Source organism: Plasmodium knowlesi, assembly GCF_000006355.2.
Source record: "Plasmodium knowlesi strain H genome assembly, chromosome: 4".
In the NCBI taxonomy this organism is placed as follows: Eukaryota; Apicomplexa; class Aconoidasida; order Haemosporida; family Plasmodiidae; genus Plasmodium; species Plasmodium knowlesi.
In genome coordinates, this window is record NC_011905.2 from 592,474 (window position 1) to 609,340 (window position 16,867).

Consider the following 16,867-nt stretch of genomic DNA (forward strand, 5'->3'; position numbering starts at 1 on the left):
AAGAGTCACCCACTTCGCTGAGATATTTTTTTTTTTTTTTTTCCAACTTGATCGGAATAGTGATAATAGAGAGAGGCCCACATCCGCAGAGTGAACATTGAAGGCAGTCCTGTGCTACATTCATCTGAGTTTATAATCATCACTTTCAAGGCACTTCTAAGCGAAATTCCCCTTTAGCGTGTACCAAGCACACATCACTAATGCGTTTTTTTTTTTTTTTTTTTCCTATAAAATTTCGCGGCCATGTAGCCATTGTGTAATTTTTTTCCCATTTTTTTTTTTTTTTTCTATATATATATATTTTTTTATTTTATTATTTTTCTTTATTTTATTATTTTTATTATTATTATTTTTAATTATTATTTTTTTTTTTTTCCCAGTTAGCTCAAATTGCCCCTCTCTTTTAAAATGCGCAATTCTTCAATAGATCAATCCATATACGCGAGGGGAGAAAAAAAAGTAGTGTTTAAACAAGCCCCCCCACTCCCCTGGGGTGTATGCCGATAACTACAGAGGTAGGGATGGCTGTTTTCTCTTGACCTTCCGCATTTTTTCCTTCCTCTTCCTCTCCTTATCACTTGTTCATATTCCAATAATGCTCTAGATTTATTACAACGAATTGATGCGCGCGTGGTTAGTAGGGTATATACAATGGCTTAGGCGCATCAACGCTAGTACATAAAAAAAGGGTGAATTCACTGGCACGCATATATACATGTAAAAATCGTCCTTCCGCATGAGAAGGGTCCGTATGCACAAAAAAAATTATGTTTGAGCGTTGAGTGAACTGATAGGAGCAGATTCTCATACACACTATGGGAAGCCACTCTCGCAAGGTAATGGTTAAAGCACCATCGAAAAAAGAAAAAAAAAAAAATTTTCTCCCATTTTGTGTCGTTCGTCGAAAAGAACGTTTTTTCTTAGAAATGGTAACCTTATTATTAGAATGGATAAAGGGAGAAAATAAAGGAAGGAAGGAAGAAAGAAAAAATCACTAGAATAATCGCTAACAATAATCACCCGGGCAATCACCAGCGAAACTATTTAGAATAAAATTTACTATACTTTGTTTTGGCACAGGGAGGTAAAGAAAAAAGCAATAGGGAAATGGAATACTCATACGGAAAGAAGGAATAAAATAAATAAATAAAAAATAAAATAGTAGAAAAATAGAAAAATAGAATAATAGAATAGTAGAATAAATAAAATAGCAATAGTAAAAAAATTCGCAGGAAGCCTGGAGGAACAGAGAAGGCTTTATCAAAAAAAAAAAGGCCTCATAAAGGCCACAAAAAAAAAAGTTTAATACCAATACTGCACGACATCTGAGGAATTGTCAATCGAGCAAAATGATAAAACGACCCGTGGCCCTTATTCTTATTTTAGGTATCTTAGGAGGGGAAAGGGGGAAATAGCCCCCCAAGCTATGGCACATGCATGTTGGTTGCATGTTACTGCACGTTATACATATGTAATTCGATCTTATCGAAAGTTGTGTAGCCAGGAATATTCTGGAAAATGGAAATTTCATGTTTGAGAACTGCATGCGGTGGGCCACATAGCTGTACATAGAGAGGTGTATTATTGAATGTAACCTATGTGTGGCGATACAGCGATTTTTGGCTAGCCAACGTGAAACTCCCATTTCCCCCTATCCTCACACCTTTTTCTTTTTTTCCTTCATCATGCAGCCTTTTTGACTAGTGCAAATGTCACCATATGCGAAACGAATAAAGTAGACAATGTTACCCAGGGGGGTAACGGAGGAATAAGTGGAGGTGACAGTAACTCCTCCCCTCCTTCGAAAAACAATCCTCCAAATGATGGATCAAAAAATAATGAGACAGCCTTTCCAACTAAAACTATATCGTTTAATATGCCCTCCAATTTGGAAGGCGCGGGGTCTAAGAATGATAGTGCGAAGAGTACAGATGAAGCGGGAGCTAGAACAGATGGCTCTCTCCCATCGAGCACCAACGCTACCGAAAAAAGTAACACCTCCAGTGGCAAAGAAGCCGAGCACACAGATATTTCTTCAGGCGAACGTGAAAAGACGGAACCATCCACCAATGAAGTAGCAGGGGAAGGTCACCAAACAGCAGTAGCCATGTTCGAAGGAAATAAAACCAAATCGAATGGCTCCCTTGACGGCTCAATGCAAGTAGAATCAGCCTTATTAAAAAACTACAAGGGGATAAAAGTAACAGGTCCATGCGGTTCCTACTTTCGAGTGTATCTAGTACCGCACATACTAATCTATGCTTTAACAAAGAACTCTATTATTCAAATAGAGTCTCTCTTCGATGATAACACCAGGATAGACTTTGAATACGCCGATAATATGGTGAATAAGTGCGAGGAGGGAAAGAACTTCAAGCTGATTCTCTACTTGAAGGATAATATCTTGACGCTCAAGTGGAATGTGCTTCCATCCTTATCGGCTGATGACTCGGGTAACATAGTCGAGGGAGTTATTTCAAGGCGCATCGGGCTCTGTGCGTTTGTAGCCCACGGGGGGGGGAGATACGCATTTGGAGCACATCCCCCGAAGGAGAGACACATTAAATGCGCACTCAATGCACCTTTTTTTAAGATTACTCTCTCGTGCATCGTGCAGTCCATATTTTATGTCTACCTCATCCCCTTTACAGATTCTACGACCAAGGCGGACGTGCGAAAGTACAAACTCCCTTCACTGGAGAGGCCATTCACCTCCATACAGGTGTACACGGCAGACGCGAAGGAAGGGATAATCGAGACTAAAAACTATGCCCTTGGTGCAGACATACCGGGTAAGTTTTACGTGCGAAAGCAGGTGTCATTATGAAACATGCACGATCATGTTGTGCATTCATACTGCCTATATACACCATGTATATGCACCGCTTGTTCACACTTTCCGTTCACCTCCCTTGCGCAGACAAGTGCAATGCCATCGCAACGGATTGCTTTCTAAACGGAAATATAAACATCGACAAGTGCTACCAGTGCACATTGCTCGTTCAGAATAGTGAGCAGAACTCGGAAGAGTGCTTCAACTATGTTTCGAAGGACTTGCAAAATCAGCACAACAATGCAAAAGTGAAGGGACAAGACGATCTAAATCCGAAGGAGTACGAGCTCACTGAATCCATCGATATCATCCTAAAGAACATCTACAAAGTGGATAAGGTCAAAAAGAAAAAGGTTCTGATTGGTATGGATGACCTAGACGATGTGTTAAAAGTGGAACTCCTAAACTATTGCAAACTTCTAAAAGAAATGGACGTGAAGGGAACTTTAGATAATTTAGACCTAGGAGACGAGATCGACATATTTAACAATATGATTAGATTGCTCAGTATGCACCCGAAGGAAAATATTATCACGTTGCAGGATAAGTTACGCAACACCGCTATATGTTTGAAGAATGTAGATGATTGGATTGAGAACAAGCGAGGATTACTTCTTCCCGATGAGGACGAAAGTTCCTCCCTTGCGAAAAATCCTACGCAAGTAGATAAGGAGGATGAATCAGATGAGGAGGAAGATCATGTAAAGGAAAGTGAACTGCTCAATCAGGACATGTACAGAAAGGATAAAGACGGTACAATCGATTTGGTAAAAGCGGGGAAAGAGTTAAAGTTAAGGTCTCCTTATTTTAAAAATAGCAAATACTGCAATTACGAGTACTGTGACAGATGGAAAGATAAAACAAGTTGTATTTCGAACATCGAAGTGGAAGAGCAAGGAAACTGTGGACTGTGTTGGATTTTTGCCTCCAAGTTACACTTAGAAACGATCAGGTGTATGAGAGGTTATGGTCATTTCCGTAGCTCCGCTTTATACGTGGCAAACTGCTCGAGAAGGAACCGAAAAGATATCTGTGAAGTTGGTTCTAGTCCAACAGAATTCCTTCAAATAGTGCGTGACACGGGATTTTTACCACTAGAATCTGATCATCCTTATCTCCACAAGAACGCCGGAAATGAATGTCCTAAGATAAAGGAAAATTGGATCAACCTATGGGGAAATAGCAAGTTATTGTCTCACAAAATGTATGGACACTTCATGGTATACAAAGGATTAATCTCCTATCAAAGCCGACACTTCAAGGATAATATGCATATATTTATAGACCTGGTAAAACGGGAGGTGCAAAATAAAGGCTCCGTAATTATTTACATAAAAACGAAAGATGTAATTGGATATGACTTTAACGGAAACGGGGTGCAGAGCCTATGTGGTGATAAAACACCTGATCATGGAGCTAACATTGTTGGTTATGGAAATTACATCAATGTGAATGGTGAGAAGAGGTCCTACTGGTTAATTAGAAATAGTTGGGGATACTACTGGGGTAATGAAGGAACGTTCAAGGTAGATATGCATGGTCCACCGGGATGTAAATATAATTTCATCCACACCGCTGTCGTTTTTAAGGTGAATTTGGGTGCAGTTGATATCCCCAATAAAGACGTGGATCTGAACCATACCTACTTCCCTAAACACAACGCAGACTTTTTTCACAGTCTCTATTTTAACAACTACGATGATGAAGCAGATAACCAGAAGAAGATTTTTCCAAAGTATCGAAACATGGATTATAGTGGTAGTGGATACAAGTGGAAAAAGGTCTCGAAGAAGTGGCAAATTTCAGGCCAAGATGAAGACATCACTGAAGGTGCCTCTTCGGAAGAAACGTCTAGCAATGATTCCAGTGTAGCTCCCAAAACTGCCAAGCCAAGCCCATCCGCAGAAAAGAAAATACAAATATTGCATGTTCTGAAGCATATTGATAAGGCTAAAATTATGCGAGGATTGGTGAAATATGAAAATATAAGCGAGACGCAAAATGATCACAGCTGCGCTAGGGCTCATTCGAAGAACCCAGAAAAGATAGAAGAATGCAAACTGTTCTGTGAGGAAAACTGGAACAACTGCAAGAACCACTACTCTCCTGGCTATTGTCTGTCCAAGTTGTACAGCGGAAGCAATTGCTACTTCTGCTATGTGTGAGGTGGATAAGCAGGAACTTGGCTCCAAAATGTGTCAACCCGCCCCCTTTTCTCGCGGCTTTCCATTTTCCGACTTTTTTTTTTTTTTTTTTTTTTAGTAAACATAAGCGTATTTTTAATTAGCGTTCCTTCGAAAGGATACCTGTAATTTTTTTTATTATTTTTTATTTATTTTTTTTTTCTCACTTTAAAATGATTTCCCTCGTGCGTGATGTTTCATTCTAACAAACATAGAGACAACGTAGTTATTATGTACACGCTTACGTGATAGTAAGCGTAAATATTGGCTTCCTCCGGGCTGGCGTTTAGGCCCACTCACACATCGGTTGTCTCTCTTCATCAACGGAGGGAAAGAATGCAGTTTCCCCTGTGATGAAACAGAAAATGAGTTCATTTTTTATTTGCTTCCAGGGGGTCCATGTAGATGAGTCACTTGATGTGCCACTTCCCTTGCAAAGCGGAGAAACCATACATCGGAAAAGTCAAACAAAATACAGAACACCAATTGGGGGTGGAGACTCCCTCAGTAGTGTGCAGATATGCGCGTTACAGATTGCAAGGGAGGTGATAAACGGGGGTGGTACACCTCTCCATTTCTGTAAAGAGGACATCAGTAATCGGACCTTTTTTAATATAATAGTGTAAACTATTTTCCGCATTGGGGAGGGAGACAAGTAAGTAGCATTTTTCTTGGCTAATTGGAGTGTCATCGCGGGGCATTGAACCGTAAGAGCGTTAATGCACGGGGAAAAAAAAAAAAAAAAAAAAAAAAAAGAGAGAAAAAAAGAAAAAGAGTTACAGAGCGCTTCTTTTGGCGAACCGAACCTGAACTGGTAACAATACACACGATGGGGAAAAGAAAAAAAAAAAAATAATAATAGCATGCAAGCACGAGTAGGAAAACTGGAACATTACTGCTCTCATATTGCAACCGGAACAGAAAGAACAAGCTAAGAGGAGGAGAACACACAACAGTTCCGTTTCATCCAAGTCAAACCAAGTGTGTAACTGGAGAACTAAGCCGCGCATGTATTTCTGTGTATGTGAAGTCTCAACGAATCTAGTTTGAAGGCAATACGACGAAATGGTTTCTCGCTTTTCCGTCCTTTTAATAATATGTAATGGGAAAAAAAAGAAAAAAGGAATTAAACCATTGCACAGAATAACATGAGGAATGTCTTGACAAGCATGCGAGTGTGACCCTCCCCTGTGGTGTTGCGGACGCCACATGGGGCCCTCAAATGTTTGCCTTGTAAATTTGCCCTCCCCCGCACAAATACTCTCATTATATACAGACATGCGCACATATGTATATATATTTTTTTTTTTTTTTTTTTTTTTTTTTTTTTTGATTTATTCCTCACAGGTGTGACCCTAGGCACGTATGTAACGCGTTGCGGGGGGGATGGTCCAGCTGTTACCGATGGGGGTGAGAAATTCCACACAGTGAGTCCCTCCCAAGGAGGGAGCCCAGACTCAGGTGCTGGAGACCTATCGTTGTCAGTCCCTGGACAGGCCTCCCAAAATGCAAACTCCAAATCCAATGCCATGGAAACCGCATCTGAAGGTGCAGTATCTATGCAGGTTGCCGATCCTTCAGAGGAGGACATACAGGTAACATCGGCCCTGTTGAAAAATTATAATGGAATCAAAATTACGGGTTCCTGTAAGGCACACTTTAGAGTGTTTCTGGCGCCACATCTATGGATTTATGCGGCAGCGCCTGAGAATAAAATACAGTTGAGGCCGAACTTTGGACCGATAACATCAATAGACTTAGGGAATCTCATCAATGACTGCAAAAAGGGAGCCAACAGCAACTTCAAGTTCGTCGTGCATACCCGTGATAATATCTTGACGCTCAAGTGGAAGGTGACTGGGAAAGGGGAATCTCCAGGTTAGGGCGTAAAAAAAGAGAAAGAAAAAAAAGAAAAAGCGAGACAGATAAAACGAAGGGGGATTCATTCACTTCTATTTTTTTTTTTTTTTTTTTTTTTTACTAAACATGGTACACTGATCGGTGAACTGATCATCCTGTTATTTCCCCAGACTTCGTCTCTCATTTTACATGTTCACATTTTCTCTCATCTTGCGTGTTCACTTTTTCTCTCATCTTGCGTGTTCACTTTTTCTCCCATCTTGCGTGTTCACTTTTTCTCCCATCTTGCGTGTTCACTTTTTCTCCCATCTTGCGTGTTCACTTTTTCTCCCATCTTGCGTGTTCACTTTTTCTCCCATCTTGCGTGTTCACTTTTTCTCCCATTATAGGAAACGAGGAAGATGTGAAGAAGTACAAACTCCCTTCCCTGGAGAGGCCATTCACCTCCATACAGGTGCATTCGGCCAATGCCAAGTCCAAAATTATTGAGAGCAAATTTTACGACCTTGGCAGCAGCATGCCAGGTGAGTCCTTTAACAAGTGCAGGTGTGGGTGAGATGATCCTCTGCTATTACGACGGAGGAATATCCACACAGGAATCTCACCACTGCATACGGGAATTCTATTAAAAACTATCCCTACCTACGTATTCCCCGCAGCCAAGTGTGATCTCATAGCCATGAACTGCTTTCTCAAGGGGAGCCTTGATATAGAACAGTGCTACCACTGCACCCTGTTGGAGAAGAAGATGAACGAAGATAGTGAATGCTTCAAGTACGTCTCCATAGAAGCAAAGGAGTTTATCAAGAAAGACACACCAATTAAAGCTCAAGAGGAAGATGCCAACTCTGCTGAACACAAGCTGATAGAATCCATAGAAGTAATACTAAAGGCAATGTACAAATCAGATAAGGATTACGAAAAGAAGGAACTCATCAGCTTGGACCAAGTGGACACGAATTTGAAGAAAGAGTTATCCAACTATTGTCAACTTATGAAACAGGTGGATACAAGTGGCACCCTTAAAAATTACAAATTAGCAAACGAAGTTGAAACGTATAGAAATTTAAAAAAAATGCTACAAATGCATAAAGAGGAAAATATTATTACTCTTCAGGATAAATTGAGGAACGCAGCAATATGTATGAAGGATATAGACAAATGGATTATTAATAAGAGAGGGTTAACATTACCTGATGGTGTCACATACAGTGAAGACAACACAAAGGAGTACCTATCGGAAGAACTCCTCAAAGAATTAGAGAAAGAAAAAAGTGTTTTTGATGATGATGTATTCGATAAAGATAAAAATGGAGTAATCGATTTGAATAAGGTTCCTAGCGAAATGAAATTTAAATCTCCTTATTTTAAAAAAAGTAAATATTGTAACAATGAATATTGTGACAGATGGAAAGATAAAACGAGTTGTATTTCGAACATCGAAGTGGAAGAGCAAGGGGATTGTGGACTGTGTTGGATTTTTGCCTCCAAGTTACACTTAGAAACGATCAGGTGTATGAGAGGTTATGGTCATTTCCGTAGCTCCGCTTTATTTGTAGCGAATTGCTCGAATAGAGATCCAGGAGAAAGATGCAGCGTGGGTTCTAATCCAACAGAATTCCTTCAAATTGTTAAGGACACTGGATTTTTACCACTAGAATCTGATCTCCCCTACAAATACACGGACGCAAAGAATTCCTGTCCCATGAACAGAAACAAGTGGACTAACTTATGGGGCAATACCAAGTTGTTGTATCACGTCAGACCCAATTTGTTCCTCAAAACGCTTGGATATGTATCGTACGAAAGCAAGTTCTTTCGAAAAAATATCGATCTCTTCATTGATATGCTGAAGAGAGAGATTCAAAATAAAGGCTCCGTAATTATCTATATAAAAACAGAAGACAATATAGACTACGACTTTAATGGAAAAATTGTGCACAGCTTATGTGGACATAAGGATGCAGACCATGCTGCTAACATTGTTGGTTATGGAAATTACATCAATGTGAATGGAGAAAAAAGTTCCTACTGGTTGATTAGAAATAGTTGGGGATATTACTGGGGTGATGAAGGCAACTTTAAGGTGGACATGTATGGTCCACCAGGATGTAAGTATAATTTCATCCATACAGCAGTTGTTTTTAAAATAGATTTGGGCATCGTTGAAGTCCCCAAAAAGGCAGAGAAGCCCCCTCATAATTATTTTGCAAAATACGTTCCTAATTTCTTGTACAACCTGTTCTTTGTTTGTTTCGACGGAGGTGCTGCTGATGATGATGATATCGAGCTTGGCCAGAACGGTAAGGTGGGAGCAGCAGGGGGGGAGGAAAATGCTGTAGTCGACGGTCAGGCGGTAGTCGCGGGGCAGACAGAAAATACCTTGTCGGTGGCCTCTAAAAACGGGGCTCAACCCGAAACAAACGGTAGCGAAGTAAATGCAGCATCGGTTGGCAAGCCAAACATTGCATCCCCGATGGGATCACAAATGAATGCAATTGCTCCACAAGTAGGCTCTGTTGCCTCCACCACAAATGTGGCCCCACTTAATGTAACGGTTAGGGAAGGCCAACATGTGGGAGGTGCAGTCACACTCACCCCCGTGGACAATTCAGGCGAGAAAAAAATTCCCGTCACGCACATTTTGAAATATGTGAAGGAGACCAAAATGACAAAGACCCTGGTGAATTACGACAGTTTGAGCGAAATTGAAGATTCGCATAGTTGCGCCAGAACCTACGCCAAGGACGAGGTAGGGCAGGAGGAGTGTATCCAATTCTGCCTCAAAAACTGGTCCTCATGTAAGGGGCACTACAACCCTGGTTACTGTTTAACTAAGATGTACACGGGAAATAACTGCATTTTCTGCAGCGTGTAGAACGGTTGAAAAGTAACCACAATGATTTGGGTTATCTCCAGAGGGCTCTACTAATGGGTCTTCGGGAACATATATGAGGGGGATAACCTTCCCAAGCACAGTCGCGTCTATAGCGTTGACTCTTTCGCATCGCTACATTTTTATGTTAATTTTCTGATAATGTGGCTACGTAAGTGGGGGGGGCTAACGCCCTTTACTTTTTTTTTTTTTTTTTTTTTTTTTTAACATCTCCATTTGGATAAATATACCAACGAGGAGCCAACTTCAGTATGTATTTTTCCGCAGCATGCATTATTACACATGTTAGAAGATTTTTTTTTTTTTTTTTTTCCCATTTAATATAACTACGAAATGAAAAGTTTTAAAATTATGAACGCAGCTGTGTTTTTTTTTTTTTTCCGATTGGGAAGAGATGTTCGGATGAGGAAGGGTTTATGTGTGGGTGAAAATTACGCACAGTTGTCTGTAACTCACGCTTTGCAGTTTCCATGCTCATCCACTTAACATGTGTCAGGGGATGGGGGTAGACTTACCGCGCGTGTGTATTTACAAGTGTAAACAAGAATGGAGGAGGTTGTGTCAACCTCCCCATGCGTATATCCCCCTATGGGGTTATCATAACATCTAACTTGTGTGTACATCTGGAATAGACACGTGCCATCCTATTATTTGTATGTATAAATGGAGGATGGGGTATCAAATGAACACTGCGGGGGAAATCTTCAATGGAAAGCTTACATATCACACGAAGGCTAATATGTAGATCCTCCTGCTTGAAAATTTATTTATTTTGTTTATTTTATTTTATTTTTTTAAGTGGGAGTGGCACAATCAGCAGAATTAATCTAATGACTGTACGTCTTGTTTTGGCGTTGAAAACATTCCCATGTTTGAATATTACGGATTCCCATTTCTGCAAAATAAAAATTGTATTGTAGAACAGGTTTTGAAATTATTTTCCTGAACGAAGCCGAAACTTGCAAGGAATGATGTTTCTTCTCTGTGTTCTGACATAATTTTGAGCTGCATGCAGTTAGGAAAAAAAAAAAAAAACTAAAAATGGCTGGAAAAAAAAGGCTCAAAAATGGATCAAGTGATTCATCGAATTGAATGCGTTGCATGATGTGCATGGTTTCACCCAAGTGAAAATATTCTGGACCAATTGTTAACCTTTGAGGATCACTCATTTTCACACCAAGACAGTTATTTCCAATAATGGACTCATATTATATACATAAGAATCAGAAAAAAAAAAAAAAAGAAAAGAAAAAGAAAAAGAAAAAGAAATTGTTGCTTGAGCCAAATTCTTCAGCACATGAACTTTGTGTGTAAAAAATGTTCGAGTGTCTACATCATGTTAACTCGAGTAATAACCTTTTGATTCCCTTGGTTGCACGCGCATGATTGATAGGGGAGCTTCCTTCTGCTTCATTTGTTCACACATGTCCTCATAAGAATGCAGTATTTTGTAACACATGTCAGCCTTTTTAATGTTGGCACGACGGAAAACACACAGTTCAGTGGCCATTGTACATGCCTGTAGGAATGCCCATATGTACGTGTCCGTCTTGCGTGATTCACTTCCTGCAACCAGGCTTTCCTTCAAGGAAGCGAGCACAGGGAGCATCCTCACGGTTGTAAAGAAAGCCACACGATCGCACGCTAGTCCGTTGAGTTGGTTGCATTAGTTGCGTTATTGAATTCACTTGCATTGATTAATTCAGTTGCGTCCATTACATCCGTATTGTTGATTAAGTTTGTTTTTATTCGTTGCATTTGTTCTATCGTACTCGTTTCCTTCCTCTTTAAAAATTACTTCTTTATCACTTGGCAACATCCTTACCACTTGGCAACATCTTTACCACTTGGCAACATCTTTACCACTTGACAAAATCTTTACCACTTGGCAACATCTTTACCACTTGGCAACATCTTTACCACTTGACCAAATCTTTGCCACTTGACAAAATCTTTACCACTTGTTCCATGTCTTCTGACTGATGACTGTGTAACACTTCAGCTCAACAAAAACCCTTCGTTTCAAGTGACCATCGACAGTTAGCACCAAGAACCATCACCACATAAAAAGAAAAGTGCGGAAGGACAAGTTTCATTATTACACACACCAAAAAAAAAAAAAAAAAAAAAAAAAAACATTACCTGTTCTTCACTCCTGTCTACGATGAAGATAAATCAGATAGCGCAGTACGTGGTGTTCACCCTGGTTGCCCATTTGGTGAAGCGAGGTAGGGCCCCGACAGCCTACAGGCGTTTTTCCATCCTCCACTACCTCTCCCCGTTAACCATGCGTCTATACAGACAGGCACACCTCAAAATATGAATTGCTAACCGAAATTGTGTTACCCCTTCCCCCCACATACACACACCGCTTTTCTCACCAACGCAGTCAAGTCCAATATTATAATCAACTGCTTCGGTACGCTACACTGCAAAATATGCCACATAGCCATACGGAATTGCTTCTTATCAGGGACTAGTAATTTAACAAAATGTATCGAATGCGAGGAGAAGTACTACAACATTCAGCCTTGCACTCACCATACAGGTTCGATAGAGGAATAATTTTCTCCATAGAAAAGACCTGCACTGGAATATCGAATCAAATGTGGAGTGTATCACACATAAGCATAGTAGCGGTCAATCCCGCCAGCATATCATCCTGCAGCTTGACACCCCTCTTTTGGTCCGCCCCCAAATCACATGCATCTTTTTTCGCTTTACCCCTTTAGAAAATTTCCTCCAGATCTCCAGGGACAAGGGGGCCTTCGTGGAGATGAAGAATCATGTAAGGGATCACTGCTACAAGGAAAAAAAAAAAAAAAAAAATTACCCGAGATAGAAAGAATTGAATTTGGAATGATAATTCTTAATCCAAACCTGGACGAACCGAACCGCAGGGGTAGGAATTAAATTCATGCATGTCTCTTCATACCCTTCGCTCCCCCTTACATAGGACTACCTGACGGAAGCCAAAGTGGACGATCTCATTTCTGAGATTGTAAAGTTATCACTGGAGAGGCAGAAAAATGCAGTTCCCGAAACAGAACAGACGAAGCAAGATTTCCAAAAAAAAATAATGCAGCTCTGTTTGTATTCTAATTTTAGCGACCACTACGAAAATGCAAAAAAGCACACACAGGCAAATGCCGAAGAGGTGGAAAAACACATCAACAAAATTGTTATTATGTATATGAACGAGAGTAACAATATGGAGCATATTATTAATTCGCTGAAAAATCCAGCTTTGTGTCTGAAGGATCCAGCAGAATGGACCAAGGACAGGGCTGGCTACAAAGACAACGACGTTCCTTCCGTTGGAATCATACCAGAGCGGAAGTTGTTCAAGCCATACGAGGTGAAGTCGCTGATGAGCTCCCTTTACAATTACTCATCTAACTGCAACCGGCAATTCTGCGACAGATTCTCAGATCCCAATGAGTGTGAAAATAGCATTCGGGTTCTTAACCAGGGCACATGGTAAGTTGGGAGGAATGTAAAGACATTGTACTGCGTAAGTGGCTAAAGTAATTATCTTAATTTACTCTATTTTTCTTCACCCCCCCCATCCTCAGCGGGAATTGTTGGGCCTTCGCCTCCTCGCAGGTGATCTCGGCCTATAGGTGCAGGAAGGGCCTGGGATTCGCGGAGCCCTCCATCAAGTACGTTACGCTCTGTAAAAACAAGCATTCGAATGACTTAGAAGAAAATCCCTTTGGCCACTACAACGATAATATCTGTAGGGAAGGGGGACACCTCTCATATTATTTAGAAACGTTAGACAGAACGAAGATGCTACCTACCTCTTATGACGTCCCATACAACGAACCAATAAAAGGTGTAGATTGTCCAGAGAGCAGTGACAAATGGGCAAATATGTGGGAACATGTGAATCCATTAACTAGAATTCTGAATGGGTACCTTTACCGTGGATACATCAAAATTTCCTTTCATGAATATGCGCAGAGTGGAAAGACTGATGAGCTTATTAGCTTAATCAAGGATTACATAATAGAGCAAGGGTCATTATTCGTGTCCATGGAAGTAAATGAAAAGTTAAGTTTCGACCACGATGGAGAGAAAGTCATGATGAACTGCGAATACAGAGCATCCCCTGATCATGCCTTGACATTAATAGGGTATGGTGATTATTTAAAACCTAATGGAGAAAAAAGTTCCTACTGGTTGATTAGAAATAGTTGGGGTTCTCACTGGGGTGACAAAGGAAACTTCAAGATCGATATGTATGGTCCTTCCGATTGTAACGGTGCAGTGTTATGCAATGCCTTCCCTCTGTTTCTTCAAATGAATGGAGACAAAATTACCAAGCCACTCCCTGATGATTTAGCATCCACGGACAACAAAACAAGGTATGACCATTCCTACTTCACTAGAGACAGAAACAGAAGAGCTTCCAGAAGATACAATCCGAATAATGAACGGGACCAACCCAATAATCAGGAAGATAAAGACCCATTTGATAACCCTAATAATAATGATAATTATGATGGCAACGACAGGGATTGGCCACCTTTTGATCCATTCAAGGATTATGTCTACCCCTACATGGATAATAGGAAGGATGCGGAAAGAGACAATGGGGGTATAAGTGACAACCGCAGTAACAAAATCCGTCGCACGATTTTCAAGACCACCCTCGTGGTAAATATTGGGGATACGAACTTCAAGCGGAACATCTACATGAAAAGTAGGCCTCTCCTTATGGAAGAAGAGATTCAACGGTGTGGCGGTAGAGTGGTAGAACCGTGGTGCACTTCACGTTTTGGCCGGCCCGCCTCACCGATTTGTCGCCCTCTCCGTAAGAATTTCCACCACATCCTACCCCTCATCACCAACACCAATTCTCTATCACTCCTATGCAGAAAAAGATGAGTACAAGGAACAGCACTCCTGTCTGAGGACCTACTCCCTGGATTCCCAAGCGGACGTATCCTGTAGGAACAATTGTGATCAGCATATTGACCTGTGCAAACATTATACATCCATTGGCAGGTGTCTCATGCGCTTTGCCCCCAACTATAAGTGTGTTTACTGTGGCATGTAAATTGGAAGGGAGATTTTCCCCTCCCTGTATTCGTGGCAAGACGGTTGAGGAATAGCACCTCACCAAAATGGGAGAAAAAAAAAAAAAAAAAAATACCACAAAATGATCATTTTGTTCGACGTGGCAAATAATCAGTTAACAATTTTGTTTTTCGTTCCTTCGCGTTTCCCTCCATGGCGTATCCGAGACACCTTCATTTCCTTATCCCGCGTGCCAAATAGGTAGGCCCCAAATGGCCTTCCGTCAGAAAACTTTTTCTTTGGCTATCACACCGCGGTACCCATTTTTCCTACATTGTACATGCGTAACGATTGTCCACATTTTTTTTTTTTTTTTTTTTTTTTTTTTTTTTGCGCCCTGTGACGCATTTCACATCCACAATTAACATTATTGCGTGTTGTCGTGGGGTATTCCCCAGTTCTGTTCTTTAATAGACTAACCGTGTGAACATCGCACACATTTTTTTTTTTTTTTTCACGCGCTTTTTTTTTTTTTTTTTTTTTTTTGGTTATCTGAAGAGGTGGCCACTGTATTTTCATTTCGATTTTGGTTACCTCATTATAATCCACTGGCTCGGCTCAATTTCACCTGATTTGTGCAATTCCCTCTACATCCCCCCTCGTGGGGGTGGCCAACCCGTTCCTTGCGAACAGACGTACCATGTATATGGGAGTATAATTTTCCAGCAACACGCCTTTCCGGGGGGATATACAAAAGGTGTTGAAAAAAAGGTTGGTAAAAAATGAAGCTTTTCCTGATGTAATCGGTTATCTTTAATGAAGCAGACGTGAGGCATTTCCGCGTTTTTTTTTTTTTTTTTTTTTTTTTTTCGCCATATTTTTCGAAGCCACAACATGCACATGTAGAGCGCGATTTTTCTTCCTCTGGTTTTTGCCCGAGGGAAAAATTGCCCAGGAATATAATCACATGATAGTGGTCCTTTGGTGAAATATCAAAAACATCCGAAATATTTTACGCCCCCACTATTACTCCCCACTGTTCATCCTTTTAACTTCAAATGTGCTACGCGCTTTTTTTCGAATTTTCCCCTTATGATCAGCCATGTGAATTTGAGAAAATGGTTACTCGCACAATGCATGTACGCTTGTGTACATACCGATGTAATGTCGTGCAATATGGCCTTTCTCCCGACGGTTCGTAGGTTAACCCCCTTTTTGCGGGAAGTCACGTACGCCACGAGGGGCCAACTGATAGGGTCAGTATAAAAGAGGATTGGCACTCCATTTATGTCACATTTTAATTGGATTGCTTTTTTTTTCTTCTTCGTTTAAAATAGTCTGAGGCGCTTTTTTCCCGTACGAGATATCCCAAGCGGAGTTATATGAGCGTTACGACTCAGGCCGATAAAAAGAGGAGGAACTTATCGACGCCACCTCCCGTTATAGAGCAGTAGATCGAAGAGGGTTAATGGACACTTGCGAAAGGTTATCTACGCACATACACATGCATCTCTCCTTACTTGCGAAAGCTAAACAGGTTTTGCCCAACCTAATTCAAGGGCACAATGTTCCACCTGTTAAAGGGCAAACGCGCGCCCAATTTTCGGAGCGCCCTCATTAAGAACATGTCCAATAGCTCATCCCCCAAGGAAGAAAATACCCCCCAAAATACCACCAAACAAATTATCGACCTCAGCAATGACGCAATCAACAAAATGAAACAAATAAATTTGAAGTATAAAAATTCAAAAGCCTTGAAGGTATCCGTAGAAGCTGGGGGGTGCTCAGGTTTCCAGTATTCCTTCTCTCTAATCGATAAAACAAACATACAGGAAAAGGACCTAGTCGCTTATAATAGGGAATGCCTCGTCGTGATTGACAAAGGAGCAGCTGAAATGCTCAAGAATTCAAAAATAGACTACACCAATAATCTGATAGCAAAGAAGTTTGTTCTCGAGAATATTCAGAACCTCTCATCTAAGTGCTCCTGTGGCAACTCGTTTGATATCAAACTTTTTTAAGTGCCACATGGGATGCTTAGTGGGCAGGCCAATACTACCGTTCGAATGC

At 40.7% G+C, this 16,867-nt stretch overlaps 4 protein-coding genes across 4 annotated transcripts; all 4 read left to right on the forward strand.

Annotated features, from left to right (window-relative positions):
* Positions 1–1,349: 1,349 nt before the first annotated feature.
* PKNH_0413600 (cysteine protease, putative) lies at positions 1,350–4,998 on the forward strand (the record flags this gene model as incomplete). Its single annotated transcript, XM_039113865.1, has 4 exons — positions 1,350–1,386; positions 1,692–2,453; positions 2,652–2,792; positions 2,921–4,998. The coding sequence occupies 4 exons, from the start codon at positions 1,350–1,352 to the stop codon at positions 4,996–4,998; spliced, it is 3,018 nt and encodes a 1,005-aa protein (XP_038969477.1).
* Positions 4,999–6,081: 1,083 nt separating this feature from the next.
* Positions 6,082–9,754, forward strand: PKNH_0413700 (cysteine protease, putative; the record flags this gene model as incomplete). The annotated part of the gene is made up of 4 exons (XM_039113866.1): positions 6,082–6,115; positions 6,364–6,894; positions 7,266–7,400; positions 7,536–9,754. 4 exons carry the CDS (start codon positions 6,082–6,084, stop codon positions 9,752–9,754), a joined length of 2,919 nt encoding a protein of 972 aa, XP_038969478.1.
* A 2,182-nt stretch (positions 9,755–11,936) lies between these two features.
* Positions 11,937–14,837, forward strand: PKNH_0413800 (cysteine protease, putative; the record flags this gene model as incomplete). The annotated part of the gene is made up of 6 exons (XM_002257926.1): positions 11,937–12,000; positions 12,162–12,320; positions 12,505–12,560; positions 12,729–13,252; positions 13,348–14,480; positions 14,656–14,837. 6 exons carry the CDS (start codon positions 11,937–11,939, stop codon positions 14,835–14,837), a joined length of 2,118 nt encoding a protein of 705 aa, XP_002257962.1.
* Positions 14,838–16,362: 1,525 nt separating this feature from the next.
* PKNH_0413900 (iron-sulfur assembly protein, putative) lies at positions 16,363–16,818 on the forward strand (the record flags this gene model as incomplete). Its single annotated transcript, XM_002257927.1, has 1 exon — positions 16,363–16,818. The coding sequence occupies one exon, from the start codon at positions 16,363–16,365 to the stop codon at positions 16,816–16,818; it is 456 nt and encodes a 151-aa protein (XP_002257963.1).
* Positions 16,819–16,867: the final 49 nt, after the last annotated feature.